At 45.2% G+C, this 15,390-nt stretch overlaps 1 protein-coding gene across 2 annotated transcripts in view; it reads left to right on the forward strand.

The window, feature by feature from the left end:
* si:ch211-126j24.1 (phosphofurin acidic cluster sorting protein 2) overlaps nucleotides 1–15,390 on the forward strand; it is an 86,029-nt gene that overhangs the window by 62,334 nt on the left and 8,305 nt on the right. For both annotated transcript variants that reach the window (XM_048248784.1, XM_048248785.1), the window contains exons 12-20: nucleotides 1–114; nucleotides 2,166–2,298; nucleotides 2,893–2,997; nucleotides 6,311–6,417; nucleotides 7,431–7,585; nucleotides 8,666–8,776; nucleotides 9,145–9,247; nucleotides 14,403–14,445; nucleotides 14,847–14,889. The exon at nucleotides 1–114 is cut by the window's left edge and continues 35 nt beyond it. In XM_048248784.1, the coding sequence (XP_048104741.1) occupies nucleotides 1–114; nucleotides 2,166–2,298; nucleotides 2,893–2,997; nucleotides 6,311–6,417; nucleotides 7,431–7,585; nucleotides 8,666–8,776; nucleotides 9,145–9,247; nucleotides 14,403–14,445; nucleotides 14,847–14,889 (914 nt within the window). The remainder of the gene's footprint in view (nucleotides 115–2,165; nucleotides 2,299–2,892; nucleotides 2,998–6,310; nucleotides 6,418–7,430; nucleotides 7,586–8,665; nucleotides 8,777–9,144; nucleotides 9,248–14,402; nucleotides 14,446–14,846; nucleotides 14,890–15,390) is intronic.

Raw genomic sequence — 15,390 nt, forward strand, 5'->3', positions numbered from 1 at the left:
GACGAGCGTTGCTGCAGCCGAGCTCAGCGCCAGCTGGGACGTGAGCACGGACAAGCTGGCTGGCACCGTGGGCAAACTCTCCAAGACCGAGTCCCAGAGTCACATGTCCCCCAGGTACTCCCATTTAAGCTCTGAAGTGTGTGTGTGTGTGTGTGTGTGTGTGTGTGTGTGTGTGTGTGTGTGTGTGTGTGTGTGTGTGTGTGTGTGTGTGCGTGCGTGCGTGCGTATGTGATCTAGTAACTAGATACGGGTGAAGAAGTGATTAAAAGTGAAACTTTTTGAAAGTTTCGTTTTCAACACATATCAGCACTTGTTGCAAGACATGTAATTACACAGAAAGGTCCAACTTCCTCCCACACACATACAAACACACACACGCGCGTACACACACACACACACACACACACACACACACACACACACACATACACACACACACACACACCGCCTACACACACACACACACACACACACGCGCGCATACACACACACGCACACACACACACACACACACACACACACACACACACGCATGCACATACACAAACACACACACACACAAACGGGCCCATGCATGCTTCCACAGTTCCACAGTCCCACAGCCAAATATTACCCAGGAACCATCACTTATCACCAAGGTAACTTCCCATTCTTCAAACAAATTTATACACACACACATACACACAGACACACACACATACACACACACACAGACATATCGCAGGCAACTTCTGTGCGACAAAATTAAGGCGACTTTCACAAGGCCAAGCCACAACAATCGCCTGTTTTGGACACAAAGCCCTATTTTGTTTAAATTAACATTTGATTTGCTCAAAACACACCCCTCACATGTCTGTTCTCCGTAGAAGTGTCCAGTAGTCTCTCTGTTCCACCCTTCCCTGTCCATCACAGAAGATGCCCAGTCTATTCATGCCCGGCATAGTTTTTTGTGCTTTGAGTCGGAGTGTGTTATTCACTTCACCCATCAGTGAAACCTATGTCAATGGCATGTGAATTCTATTGTGAAGACAGATCCAAGGCTAACTGCCTAGTTCATTCATCTTTTTATTTCATCAAAAATAAAATAAAAAATACTCTGCATTCTTGCCCCAAAACGCTTAAATAATGCAGAGGCTTTTCCTTGCATACATAATTTACAGCATGTGTTGATTACAACCCTGTGCCTTCTGTTTGAGTGTTTGATTTGTACTAAACCTTTTAATTGCACAAATAATTACGAGACAGAGGACAGACTCACAGCTACGAGTCCCTACGGACTCTTCCGGAAAAGCATCACGTTGTGTTTTTATTGTGAACGTCGGGTCGGCGCCAACAGGCACATCTAGGGAAAGAGTCCCTGGGCGATTGTCTGACAGACGGTGTTTTTTTTGTTCTTTTTGTTTTTTCTTTATGAATGCCGACGCGCACGTCTCGAAAAAAAAGGGCCCACTGAGTTAAAACGTTAACGTAGCGAACGCATGCAGCGGCTGGGGGGTTCTTCTCTAAACACCACGGCACAACTGCTTGAGAGGGCAAGACATTTTTGTATACTTCAGGTCCTTCTCCGGCTTCACTAAACATCACAGCACAACTGCATGAGATTCCCCTGTGGAACAAGGGCAAGACATGTTTGTTTACGTAAATGGTTTCTTTGTTATTTAATTCATTTATTTATTTATTAGCATTTGTGTCTATTTTTGTCTTCGTCCTCTCAGATCCATCATATCATAGAGATCTAAAAGCAAAATGCTCCTCATAGTCCCCTCAGTAATGTTTCCATCATCTGTTTTTGGGGTATCTACCTAAAGAGTTGCTTCCTAAAGAGTTGCTTACTAAGGAGTTGCTTCCTAAGGAGTTGCTACCTAAGGAGTTGCTTCCTAAAGAGTTGCTTCCTAAGGAGTTGCTTCCTAAGGAGTTGCTACCTAAGGAGTAGCTTCCTAAGGAGTTGCTTCCTAAGGAGTTGCTACCTAAGCACTTGAATGGGTTTAGGTTTAGATCTGTAGCTACCCTTCCACCAAAAGGTTTAAAAATGATTTTGCGGTCCTTTAGTTATGCCAAACCTTCCTCAGCCTATTGAGACCTATCCCTTGGGGATATTTCCGTGCCTCATAGAGTGAGGGTTTTCCTCTGACACTGAGATGTTCTTCTGGTTCTGTGTTCTGCAGTAAAACGGAGAACAAGCTTGCACGGCGCACCCGGAGCACCTCCATGAAGGACCGGCAGAACTCCAAGGCCCAGAGTGACCGCACCAGCAGCATCGACAGCGAGACCTCGCCCGACTCCAGGCTCACTGTACAGGTCAGTGTGTGTGTGTGTGTGTGTGTGTGTGTGTTTGTGGAGCGAGTGTGTCTGTGTGTGAGTGTGTGTGTGTGTGTGTGTGGGGCGAGTGTGTCTGTGTGTGAGTGTGTGTGTGTGTCTGTGTGTGAGTGTGTGTGTGTGTGTGTTTAGGGCAGGAGTGTGTCTAATAATGTCTGTGTAAGTATGTGTGTGTGAAATTAAGTGTGAGGAGTGTGTGTGTGTGTTTGTGGAGCGAGTGTGTCTGTGTGTGAGTGTGTTGTGTGTGTGTTTGTGGAGCGAGTGTGTCTGTGTGTGAGTGTGTGTGTGTGTCTGTGTGTGAGTGTGTGTGTGTGTGTTTGTGGAGCGAGTGTGTCTGTGTGTCTGTGTAAGTATGTGTGTGTGAGTGGAGTGAGTGTGTGTGTGTGTGTGTGTGTGTGTGTGTGTGTGTGTGTGTGTGTGTGTCTGTGTGTGGGTGTGTGTGTGTGTGTGTGTGTGGGTGTCTTTTCAGCATATGGAAATTGTACTACTTGTGTGGTAAGATGATTGTGCCCCAGTCATCCTAATGACTACTTGGCCTTCCTCTTTTCCTCTCTGCTACTCCTCTTCCTCGCCCAGGTTCCCAGGAAGTCTGTTTACGACCAGCTGAACCAGATCCTCAACTCAGACGAGACACTGCCAGAGAGCATCATCCTCATCAACACCACCGACTGGCAGGGCCAGGTCTGTGTGTGTGTGTGTGTCTGTGTGTGTGGGTGTGCAGGTGGGTGGGTGAGAGAGAGAGAGAGAGAGAGAGAGAGAGAGAGAGAGGGTGGCATTGTCTCAGAGAAAAAGAGATGGAATGTGAGTGAGCACTGTGTAGATGTGTGTGACTGTTAGTGTGTTTGAGAGTTGGTGTGTGAGTCTGTGTAGTTGTGAAGGATATGTCACTGCGCACATGCACACACACATGATTCTGCGTTCATGTGATGGGATGAGAGAGAGAGAGGGATGGAGAGAGAGAGGGAGAGAAAGAGAGAGAAAGAGAGGGATGGAGAGAGAGGGGAAAGAGAGGGATGGAGAGAGAAAAGAGAGGAGAGGGGAGGGGAGAGAGAGAAAAGAGAGGATGAGAGGGATGGAGAGAGAGAGGGAGAGAGAGGAAAGGGAGAGGGATGGAGAGAGAGAGAGGGAAAGAGAGAGAGAGGGAGGGAGAGAGAGAGGGAAAGAGAGGGATGGAGGGAGAGAGGGATGGAGAGAGAGAGTGTGCTATTACTAGTGCCAGGCTGTTGAAACTCAGTCGAGTGAGCAGGTGTTGTTCCTCCTGTGCTACCTCTACCCTGCTGGGTATGCTCACTTTTTCCTTTTCATCTATTCTCTCTCTCTCTCTCTCTCTCTCTCTCTCTCTCTCTCTCACACACACACAAAGAATATGGGCCAATATTGCAGTTCATCTGACAATAGATTTCCATCAGTCCTGAAAAGCCGAGCTGTGCTCCAGCCTGGAGTGTAATATTACACATTTAGACATGAAGCCAGGTTGACCTTTTTCTCCTCATCATGGTCAAATCAATTGAGTATGGTTCTGTTGCACAGAAATTGACCTGCCATGACAGAGACTTATAAGCAAAGGTCATCCGCATCTGCCCTGAGTAAACCCGTGTCCATCTCTAACACACAGCGTATTCCTCTCGGCTATTTATTCCATGTAGAGTTGAAACAAGCTGAAGATGTATGACCCGTCAAATACCTATGCATCATTATCATTAATTACATAGACAAGCTGTTAGTCGTTGTTATTTATCACGCAGGCTGTGATTTATCAGCTGATGTGCAGTGTTGTTATTTATGTTTGTGTCCTGCTCAGCAGGGTATTATAATAAGTTACAGTTATCCCCTATAGGGCTGCTCCACTTAAACACGCTCGGGGATGCACTGAGTCCAAATGACATCGATAGAAACTTGAACCTTCCGTGTGAAACCAGACTGCACTTGGACATTTCTGTTGGTCCCAGAGGACCACAGGGGGAAAAATGTGTTTGAATTATGCAGATGCAAAATAGTGTGTTTGTCTTGCTTGTGGCGTTAGTGTGTGTGTGTTTATTATTAATATGCGTGTGTATATGCAGATGTCTGTGCATTGTGTGTGTGTATAGTGTGTGTGTGCTGAGTGTGTGTGTTTGTGTGTGCGTGTGTGTGTGTATGTCTGAATGCGTGTGTGTGTGTGTGTGCAGTGTGTGTGTGTGTGTGTGTGTATTGTGTGTGTGTGTTTGTGTGTGCGTGCGTGTGTGTGTATATGTGTGTGTATGTCTGTGCGTGTGTGTGTGTGTGTGTGCGAGTGTGTGTGTGCGAGTGTGTGTATGTCTGTGCGTGTGTGTGTGTGTTTGTGTGTGTGTGTGTGTGCGTGTAGTTATTGTTGTATATATTATTATTGTGTCTGTGCGTGTGTGTGTGTATGTGTGCGAGTGTGTGTGTGCGAGTGTGTGTGAGTGTGTGCGTGTGATATGGCCCACAGGTTATTGTGTTTTGGATTCAGTCAGTGATTTCACGGCTGGTGGCTCAAATGCCTTTTTCAGTTATCATTTTTATCCCATCTCTTTTCCTGTCACCCCTTCTCCCTCTTTCTCTCCCCTCCTCTCTCTCTCTCTCTCTCTCTCTCTCTCTCTCTCTCCCCTCCTCTCTCTCTCTCTCTCTCTACTTCTCTCTCTCTCTCTCTCTTTCTCTCTCTCCATCAGCACCCCAATCTTTCTCTCTCTTTTTCATGCCTTCGCTTTCATCTGTCTGCCACCCACGTATTTCTCTCACCTCGTGGGTGAGAACTCTTCACTTGTGGTCTTTATTTCTTTCTTTATTTCTCCCCCCCTCTCTCTCTCTCTCTCTGACTGACTGGCTGGTCGGTGTGTCTCCAGTCTCCTATTAGCTCCACACTGCTAGATCTCTGATGAGGGGCCGTGCACACGACGCCGGTTTTTGTGAAACCGGTGAGGTTTTGTTAACGGTTACGCCTTGCATGTGCACGACGCCGGCAGTTTAGGAGACTGAAACCGATAGCTTTGAAACCGGCCGGTAGGAACTTTTGAAACCGCCGGCTAACTTTAAGCTGTGTAGACGCCTGTAGGTGCGGAAGCCCGGCAACTTTATGACGACATAGCCCCACCTCTCAACTCAGCCACGGCACTCGACCTGACATGCTGCTTGTCAAAACAAACCATTTATTTATCATATTAAAATGTTTTTCTTTCTCCTGTCATGATTTTTGTGCACAATGTAGCCTATCAGCCTTTAGTGGCTAAGTTAGAAGCACCGCGTTAGCTTAACTTAGTTAAACATTAGCTTACTGCATGTTAGTGTTTTCTCCAGTGGTGCTCAGACCTAATGCAATCGTAGGCTAAGCATTTGAAATTTCACATAGCAGTCACATACCTTGAAAATGAACTTTATTAGTTTAACAGTTGAATTGAAAACCGAATTGTCTGTAGTCTCCCTTATTTCATGCGACTGCTTAACCAGAGCACTTATTAGACATTCTCTGGCTTAACAAACGGTTTTAACAATGTTTTCTTCTACGCGGATTCACGCCGAAATTATCGTGGAAGCTTCTGCACAGGCGGCGCCATCAACTGGTCTGGCATAATCACTACAGCACATTTAGCCGGTTACACCTCTGTGTGTGCCTGCCTTGGTTTTTTCTTGCCGGAGTCGTTAAAGGTGTGAAAGCGGTAAGAGAAAATCCACCTGGCAAAGCCAGAACGTAAACGTCTCGCTGTCCCATCTCTCGTCCACTTTTCCTTTACTCTACAGTTCTTTCATCTCCTCATGCTTCATGTAAATCAAATATTCAAATCTCTCTCTCTCTATCTCACTCTTTCTCTCTCTGTCTGTCGGCATATAATATAGTAAACTGCCTTTAAATTGAAACTTTGTTAAACTCAAATTCTGTGCCTCCCTCTCTCTCTCTCTCTCTCTATCTCTCTCTCTCTCTCTCTCTCTCTCCCTCCCTCCCTCCCTCTCTCTCTCTCTCTCTCTCTCTCTCTCTCTCTCTCTCTCTCTCCCTCTGTAGTATCTGAATGAGATCCTGCATGAACACGGCCAGCCCATCGTGTCCACCATCTCCAGCGCAGACGTGCAGGCCGCCTTCACCACCATCGTCACGCGCATACAGCGCTTGTGAGTTTACTGCCCTGACCCACAGCATCACCAACCACACAGCAGCAGGGAGCTATCTCACACGCAGGCGCACGCGCACACACACACACACACACACACACACACAGACACACAGACACACACACACACAGACACACACACACACACACACACACACAGACACACACACACACACACACACACACAACCACAAGGGAGCCACACAACGCTCCACTTTCATCTCCTACGGTGAATAGCAGATATACATTGAGCTTAGCCAGGTGATGTCAAGGGCAGCTATCCTCATCCAGAGAAGCATCTAGAGAAGAAAGTGATGTTATCATTTGTGTTGTTATCTGTATTGTTATGTTTGTATGGTCATATATTTGGTATGTTAGTTTATTTATATTTGGTTATCTGCATTGCTCTTGAGCTGATCCACAGTGCCATCACTATTGCACACAGCCAGCCATATGTGGATGACGGACAGCTAACCGATAGCTCTATCTCCTGCAACGTATACCAGATATTCAGTACATTGAGCTTTATGTAGGTGATGCTGTTGCCATTGAGTCAGTTTGTGAGTGTACTTCATCCTAAGCAGTGCACTGTGTTGTGAAGATGTACGTTGAGCACGTAAGGATGAATGAGTGTACTTCATCCTAAGGATGAATGTGAGTTATGTGGTGTGTACAGTGTGGCACAGCTCGTCATCAGGGGCATGATTTGAGCCTCTTTTTTTCATCCCTGCAACAGCAGTTGCACCAGTAAGATGCCAAGCCTGTCTGCCTGTTACTTCCAGAGGAAATTAAGAGGATAACATCTCTTTCTTTTATTCCTGTTTACCCCCCCTCTCTCTCTCTCTCTCTATCTATCTATCTCCTTTTCTCTCTTTCTCTCTTCATCTCCCTTTCTTTGTCTTTCTATCTCTCTCTATCGATCTCCCTTTCTTTCTCTCTCTCCCTTTCTCTCTCTCTATCCATCTCCCTTTCTCTCTCTCTCTCTCTCTCTCTCTCTCTCTCTCTCTCCCCCAGTTGTAACTGTAATGCCCAGACCCCTCCCCCCATCAAGGTGGCGGTGGCGGGGGACCAGAGTTACCTCAGCACTGTGCTGCGCTGCTTCGTGGAGCAGCTGGCCAACAAGACGCCCGACTGGCTCAGCTACATCCGCTTCCTGGTCATCCCCGTCGGTGAGTCCAGAGAGGAGTGTGTGTGTGTGTGTGTGTGTGTGTGTGTGTGTGTGTGTGTGGTGTGTGTGTATGTGTAGTGTGTTTGTGTGTGTGTGTGTGTGTGTGTGTGTGTGTAGTGTGTGTGTGTGTGTGTGTGTGTGTGTAGTGTGTGTGTGTGTGTGTGTGTGTGTGTGTGTGTGTGTGTGTGTGTAGTATGTGTGTGTGTGTGTTTAGTGTGTGTGTGTGTGTGTGTGTGTATGTATGTGTGTGTGTAGTGTGTGTGTGTGTGTGTGTGTGTGTGTGTGTGTGTGTGTGTAGTGTGTGTGTGTGTGTGTGTGTGTGTGTGTGTGTGTGTGTGTGTGTGTGTAGTGTGTGTGTGTGTGTGTGTGGTTCAGGAGGAGAGCAGCTCATGCAAGCGTTCGACCACGTCTCTGGCTTGGTCTCTGACTTGGCACAACGCGGTGGAGTACTTTGACCTTAAAAATGATGCCTTCAAATTGACCAAATAGGCCTGGCTACACAGAGATTTCAATAGAAGTGACTTTGAAAAAGCAAACAAGCAACAAACACATGAGTCAGCATAAAAAATTGTAAACAGGAAGTTAATTTGTTATGTCTAAAAAAAAACGTTAGTATCCCCTCTATGGCAAACGTGTTCAAAGTGGATAGGGGTTGGGGGTCAAAGTCAGAGTTTTAATTAGAAATGAAATAAAGTCAGTAATGCACCGAAACCTAAACAATTACTCTGAATTCAGCAGAGCTAACAGTGCCATTGTGTGATCATATTCAAGCTAGTTCATTAAAAATGACCTTGAACATACACTGTGTTTTAATTAATAATTAGACATCACAAAAACAAACAAAAAACAAACTGAGTGCTCACTAGGCACTGAAGGAACGAATCAAACGAACGATTTGTGAAGGTAAAGGGAACTGAAAGAACTGATTCCCGGAATAGAATCATTTGGCCCATGCCTAGTGCTCACACAGTATGCATAATGTCTGTATTCATATCCTGTGACTGATCAGTGTTCTAACTGAATGACTGAATGTGTGTGTGTGTGTGTGTGTGTGGTGTGTCTGTGTGTGTCGTCATGGCAGGATGTCACCCTGTGGCCAAATACATCTCCACCTTTGACAGCAAGTTCAACAACATCTTCATGGACGCCGGCTGGAGAGACACCTTCAGCAGGCTGGAGGCCCCGACATCAGGTGTGTGTGTGTGTGTTTGTGTATGTATGTGTGTGTGTGTGTGTGATACTTGAGATGCTGGTAAATGTTTATACAGATTGAGTAGTGTTTCATCCATCAGGTAATAGTTTGTTTTACTGAAATACAGAACCACTAGCAATCAGCAGCCATGTCCATATTGCAGACAGTGGATAATACTGTGTAATACACACATTGTTAATAATAACAATATTGCACGATTGAACCCTGCTGATAATTCTGTTCATAATGACCTGCTCTAATAAATCAGCGCTCATAAACTTAGAAGCTGTTTGTGTTGATTTCCCCTGGAGTGTGACCATGACTGTGATGTTTGTGTGCGGTCTTGCTGCGGTCTTGTCTCCGGGCAGATAACATCGATGTGAATGGCCGTGTAAACCAGTATCTGGCTGGAGCCAGCGTATCTCACCAGTTCCCCATCTCAGAGGCCATGCTAACTTACAAACAGAAAAGGTACGCGCTGTGTGTGTGTGAGTGTGTGTGTGTGAGTGTGTGTGTGTGTGTGTGTGTGCAAGAAAGAGGAAGAGAGGATGCACTTGTGGTTGTGGTTGTGTGTCTAGACAGTAGACAACATGTGTGTATGTGTTTGTGTGTGTATACAGTGTGTGTGTGTGCGTGTGTGCGTGCGTGCGTGTGTGTGTGCATGCATATTTCTGCGTTGGTTTAATAATTGCACATTTAACGCCTTGTTCTGAAACGCCTTTTTTACAGCTACTTGTTTCCCATCATGCCAAGGGACGCCAGTTAATTAAAGCTCATAACATTGATTGATTGCCTTCCAATCACTTCTAGTTACAGCAATTCATAAATCAAACGCTGATTAATTTCAACATTTAATTCCTTCTCGCTGATCAACGCCTTTTGTTTCTCTCGATAACATCTCCAAATGGTGGCCGTTATTTTTTTGTCACATGGATGAGACATTCATATCACCAAATGAGTCTGATTACATTCTGACGCCCACGTTTTTTTCCTGAGCCACATAAGAAACTGTGACTGTTGGGGCGAGAAATGTTTATGGTGAATAATGCTCCGCTGATCTGTCTCTCTGTGAATCTGTTGTGCTGTTCAATGTTCAGTTGAAGAAGTGAAACAGCGTTGATTGTTTGTTTTTGTTTTCGTTTTCTTTTTAATGCTATCGCTCTATTTATACATCTTTTTTATCCTTTCTTTCCCCTGTTTGTCTTTTTCGTTTGCACTCAAGGAAGAGAAGTTTGTATTTTGATTTTTACATCAGGTACCCGTCACACTGTTGATGTTTTTTTTTTTTTTTTCAAACGTGTCCTCGTTTTTTTTGTTTGTTTGTTTGTTTCTTGGCTTGGACGTCTGCTGTCCCTCGTCCAACTGTTCCTCAGCCCCCCTCGTTTGCTGTCGTCTAACACTCACATCCCCCTCGTGATGCCGCCACCTCTCTTGTGTCTGACGTCTGCCCGACAACCTATGCCCTTGCCTTGACCCATTGGCTTTGTCCTCTTTTGCTGTGTGTGTGTGTGTGTGTGTGTGTGTGTGTGTGTGTGTGTGTGTGTGCGTGATGTGTGTGCGTGTGATTAACTCCGCTGTATGTATTTTTCCTAACCAAGCAGCTTTGGTTTGCTTCTGGCTTGGTTTGGTTTGTGCGCTGACTCCACCACTTTCTTTTTTTTGGTGTGTGTGTGTGGGGTGTTCTGGTGTCTCCACAGCCCCAGTAACCATTTTTTAGTGCCCTGATGGAAAGTGCATTAGTCTCCCCCGTACATATTTAAACAGCTTCAAATCACAGACACATACACACTCTCTCACATCTCTCTCTCTATCTATCTCTCTCTCTCACACACTCTCTCACATCTCTCTCACACATCTCTTTCTTTCTCCCACAAACACTTTCTCTATCTCTCTCTCTCACACACTCTCTTTCTATCTCTCTCTCTCTCTCTCTGTATCTTTCTTTCATAAGCTGCTTCAATCACATTCTCTCAAACGGACATCACAGGGGAAAATAAAACTAGATCGGCATGTGATAAAAGAGAGAGAGAGAGAGAGAGAGAGAGAGAGAGAGAGAGAGAGAGAGGCTCGACCAGTCAGTGGGTGGCGGAGAGAGAGAGGAGGGTATTTGCATCCTACTGTAGATAAAGCAGGGTCCAAAGGAAAGGACTAAAAAGCATATTGAAAGCATAGTGCCATAAAAAAAAAAGTTTAGTTCAACTTCAGTTTGGAAGACAGGGAAGTAGAGACAGCGGGGCTTTGTATTTTAAAGTGAAAGATATGAATACATAAATGTAAAGAAAATATATATCAGGGCTTCATATACAAAAACCCTGGAGGCTGAAGGTTGTTATGTTTGATTAGTTGTCACCCTTCAGTAAGGAGAAGCTGTGTGGCCAAGTGCAAATATCTTTACACATGAGAGTATCTCAACCTCTCAGTAGCACTGTGAGGTCATACATACGCTAGCTCATTTGAAAAGTTACACGCACACAAACACACACAGCACACACCAACACACACACACACTCACACACACACACACACACTATGCAGATAAAGAAATATAGACACATTCAGAAACACACACACACACACAGCACACCCACATGCACACACACACACACACACACACAGTCTCTGTGTGTCAGAAAGCGCTTTCAGATATAACCTCCGGAGTATATGCGGAGGTTTGTCAGAGCGGAGGTCCTACCCTTCGGATTATTCAGATATGATGCTAACCTGCGGACCTTATGCTGACCTTATACAGACCTATGTGTGAACGACATACACACACATTACAGAATCTCTGTGTGGTTGTTGAGTGAGGGGTGGGGGCTTGTAGAGTTCACAAGATGCGAGATATGACGCAGAATATATGCGGCCGCTGTCACAGCTGCTGTTTGTTTACAAAGTGCATTATGTAGGCTAAAGAAGAAAAATCTATTGTGCGTAGGCTAATACTTGAAGTAGTCACGTAAGTGCGCACTTGAAATTGACCTACAGTATTTGTATGTGTGCTTCGAATAAACACATTTATCTGTTTTCAACGTTACGCAGCAGAATTACTTGGCTATGGAACCCCAAATCTGGTTTACGTTGGAGAGAGAGAGCATGCACAAACTTTATGGTACCAGCCAATTCAGTAGGCTAACTCAAGACTTCAAGGCCATCATATACAACGTTTTTAAGCAGCAAACAAAATACTAACATACCAGTGAAGTGGTTCGTTTTTTTCATGGTTTATTTTTTCCAAAAGCATCCTCTCCCCCATGTGTCTATTGCATTTACGTAAGGAGCTTGGAACAAAGTTGGGTTTTCGCCGCTTTCATTTTCTAGGCATATTTATGCTCAACAAATATCAGCAAGCTCAGCAGTGAGGTCATGAGAAGGCTATCAATGAACAGAAAACCGACCGTGTTGGCTAACAATTTATTAAATACTCCTGTTATTGTCGTCAACGACGCCACTGTAGGCTACTGCCTTTTCAGCCTTCTGCTTATGGCGCATTCAGTCTTTTGAATTCGCTTTGGCCTTTGCCATGCAGTTGTAGGCTACAACGCGTGTCTCTTGCCGTTCCTTCATGTGTTCTATCAAAATGTTGTATGCCCTCATGGACAGTAGTCCGTGATGTCTGCATGTTTCCAGGTCGGAGATTTTCTGGACAGCACTATGCCACTCCATCGTAACACTGGCATTTAAGTCAGATCTAACCATGGACGACGAAAGAAACGCCACCAACACGCCCTCTCACTAGGTGTGAAATTTAACCGCGATGTTCTACGCTTCGTTCAGACACAGCACATTTACATAATGTCCGAGGAAATACTAGGGGCAGTAGTAGAACAACCGCTAAATTCGGACTTCCATATGACCGGTTATGTCGCTCAGATATAATGGCCCCACAGTTTAACATCCGCAGAACCTCCGGTCTTACACGGATGTCTGAAAGCGCTTTGAGGGTTTGTTCTAATAGAGGTGGAGGGCAAGGTGATCACCCCCACTGAGACCGCACTCTCATCAGACCTCTCACAGCAGGGACCAACACAAACAACACAACAGTAAGGTCACACAGCCAATTACCGCTTCCTCATAGAACACAGACAGAGACGGGTGTGTGTGTGTGTGTGTGTGTGTGTGTGTGTGTGTGTGTGTGTGTGTGTGTGAAAGAGGAAGAGAGAGATTTGATGACTATTTCCTGATATATAATCTAATGTTATCATCCTTATATATCCTCTAATATACAGTCACTGAGGGGTCCATGGGGAGGAGTAGGAGAGAGAGAGAGAGAGAGAGGGGAGAGAGATGGAGAGAGAGAGAGAGAGAGATAGAGAGAGAGAGAGATGGGGGATATGGTGTGAGAGATGGTGAGGACGTGCAGAAAAGCTGCAGCGAGGTGTTGCTGTGTGTTGAGACTGAATAATGAAGAAAGTAAAGGACAGAGACGCACAAAGACTAAAAGATGGAGAGATGGGGATGGAGAGAGGGGGGGGGCGAAAGAAAGAAAAGAGGAGAATAATAAGTGACACTTTTCTTCTCTCGTATGTGAGACATGGCACGTATGGTCTGTTAGTGTTGAAGGACAGAACACACAGGAAGGAACAGAGAGAGAGAGAGAGAGAGAGAGAGAGAGAGAGAGAGAGGCTCGACCAGTCAGTGGGCGGCGGAAGCCGCACTTGTGATCCCATTAGAGCAGGACGCGTGGACGTGGACTTGTTGCCCTCACAGAGCAGGGGGGCATTTAACATTAGGGAGATTAGAGATTTTTGCCCTGAAGATGTGAGGTGATTTTCTTTTCTTTGACCCCCAAACCCCAACTTCAGCCCTCTAAATACTTTAAGATATAATATTGGCTTGGCTTACAATATCCCGTCTATGTAGTTATGAAGTTTTCATTTCCAAAATAGCTTTTAATGGGCATACCTTTTTTTTATGCATCAGTGATTCTAGTTTGTTTATGTTTTATAGCTTCATGTAGCGAGTCCTTGAATTCATAATGAGGTAGTTAGCTACCGTGGTAACTGCATGTCCACGTCAGTAAACATAACGAATACTAATGACCGTAGAGTTCCGTAGGGACCTTTAAAACATTCCATCCTGCACAACTAGCCCGCGAATACAGCTGTTTCTAAAAAAATGATGCAGTGATCATGAATATCAACTGTGTTTCCTGACGTTATCGTGTCGTTAATGACTGTCCTGTCGTCATTCGGGGTCAACCGTTGGTGGAAATGCAGCCCAGTGTGGTGTCCCCGTCCCCTCTGACCCTTCCCACCCACTGAGACCACTCCCACGCTTGCACCTGATTGGTTCAGGATGTAAGGATTCCAGTCCATCTCCCGGCATTCTCTCATCAAGACTCCTCATGGCATGACACCCTCACCACCGTTGCCCAGGGCGAGGGGAGGCGGGACATTGCCATGTCTCATCCAATCAGATTTGACATGGTCGCCGCCTCCGGCTCACACATCCGGTCCTCACGCCTGGAAGCCATCCTGTCACTCACTCACACACGCACACACACACACACACACACACACACACACACACACACACACACACACACACACACACACACACACACACACACACACTTGAGGGTGGTTGTACTAAAATGTGTTCTTTCTCTTCTCCTCTCTACTCACAGCCCTGATGAGGACTCCTGTCAGAAGTTTGTGCCATTTATTGGGGTAATATGTGCCTCTCTCTGTGTGTGTGTGTGTGTGAGTGTGTGTGTGTGTGTGTATCCACAAGGGCTGCGACAATTAATCAATTAGTAACTATTAAATAAATTACCAATTGTTTTGTTTATCTGTTAATATGCTTGGACAAAATAAGGCATCTAAGGACAAAACTGTTGACAACTCTGATCAACATTTTTTCAACATTTTCTGACATTTTATCGAGAAAATAATCAACAGTTAAATCGACTATGAAAATTGTCGTTAGTTACAGCTCCAGTGTCCATGTGTGTACAGTTGTCACCTGGTGTGTGTGGGTGAGTGTGTGGGTGTGTGTGTAACTTCAATGTACTTCAGTGGAATTTCATTACACATTGGAGATCCTAATACATTTCTTTCTCTTTGATCAGCTGGTAAAAGTGGGAATAGTTGAACACAGCCTCTCTACTTCAGGTATGTACACACACACACACACACACACACACACACACACACACACACACACACACACACAGTCACACTTCATCAAGATAGTTTCAGTGAATAAAAGTGTTCAGCCTAAGCGGACATGAAGAGATGTTATCCAGTCAGCGGCGGCTGCTAACCCCCCACCTCAATAACACTCCTTATCTCCTGCAGAAAAGTTCACAACAGGAAGATAGCGGCTGGATCTGTTCCAGAGTTCCTCACTCTAACTTCCCCTCCCCCAACCATGCTTTCATTTTCTATCGGCCCTCTATATATATATATATATATATATATATATATCTGTCTCTTTTTTCTATCCATACCCCCTCTCTCTTTCTTTTATTCTTTATCCCCTTTATTCCTTTTCTCCATCTCTCTCACTCTGTCTCTCTCTCTGCTCTGTCTCTCTCTCACTCTGTCTCTCTCTCTGCTCTGTCTCTCTCCTTGTTCTCAGTCTCATATAAGCTTTATTAGCATGGCCACGCT

The sequence above is a fragment of the Alosa alosa genome, chromosome 7 (genome assembly GCF_017589495.1).
Source record: "Alosa alosa isolate M-15738 ecotype Scorff River chromosome 7, AALO_Geno_1.1, whole genome shotgun sequence".
Lineage (NCBI taxonomy): Eukaryota > Metazoa > Chordata > Actinopteri > Clupeiformes > Clupeidae > Alosa > Alosa alosa.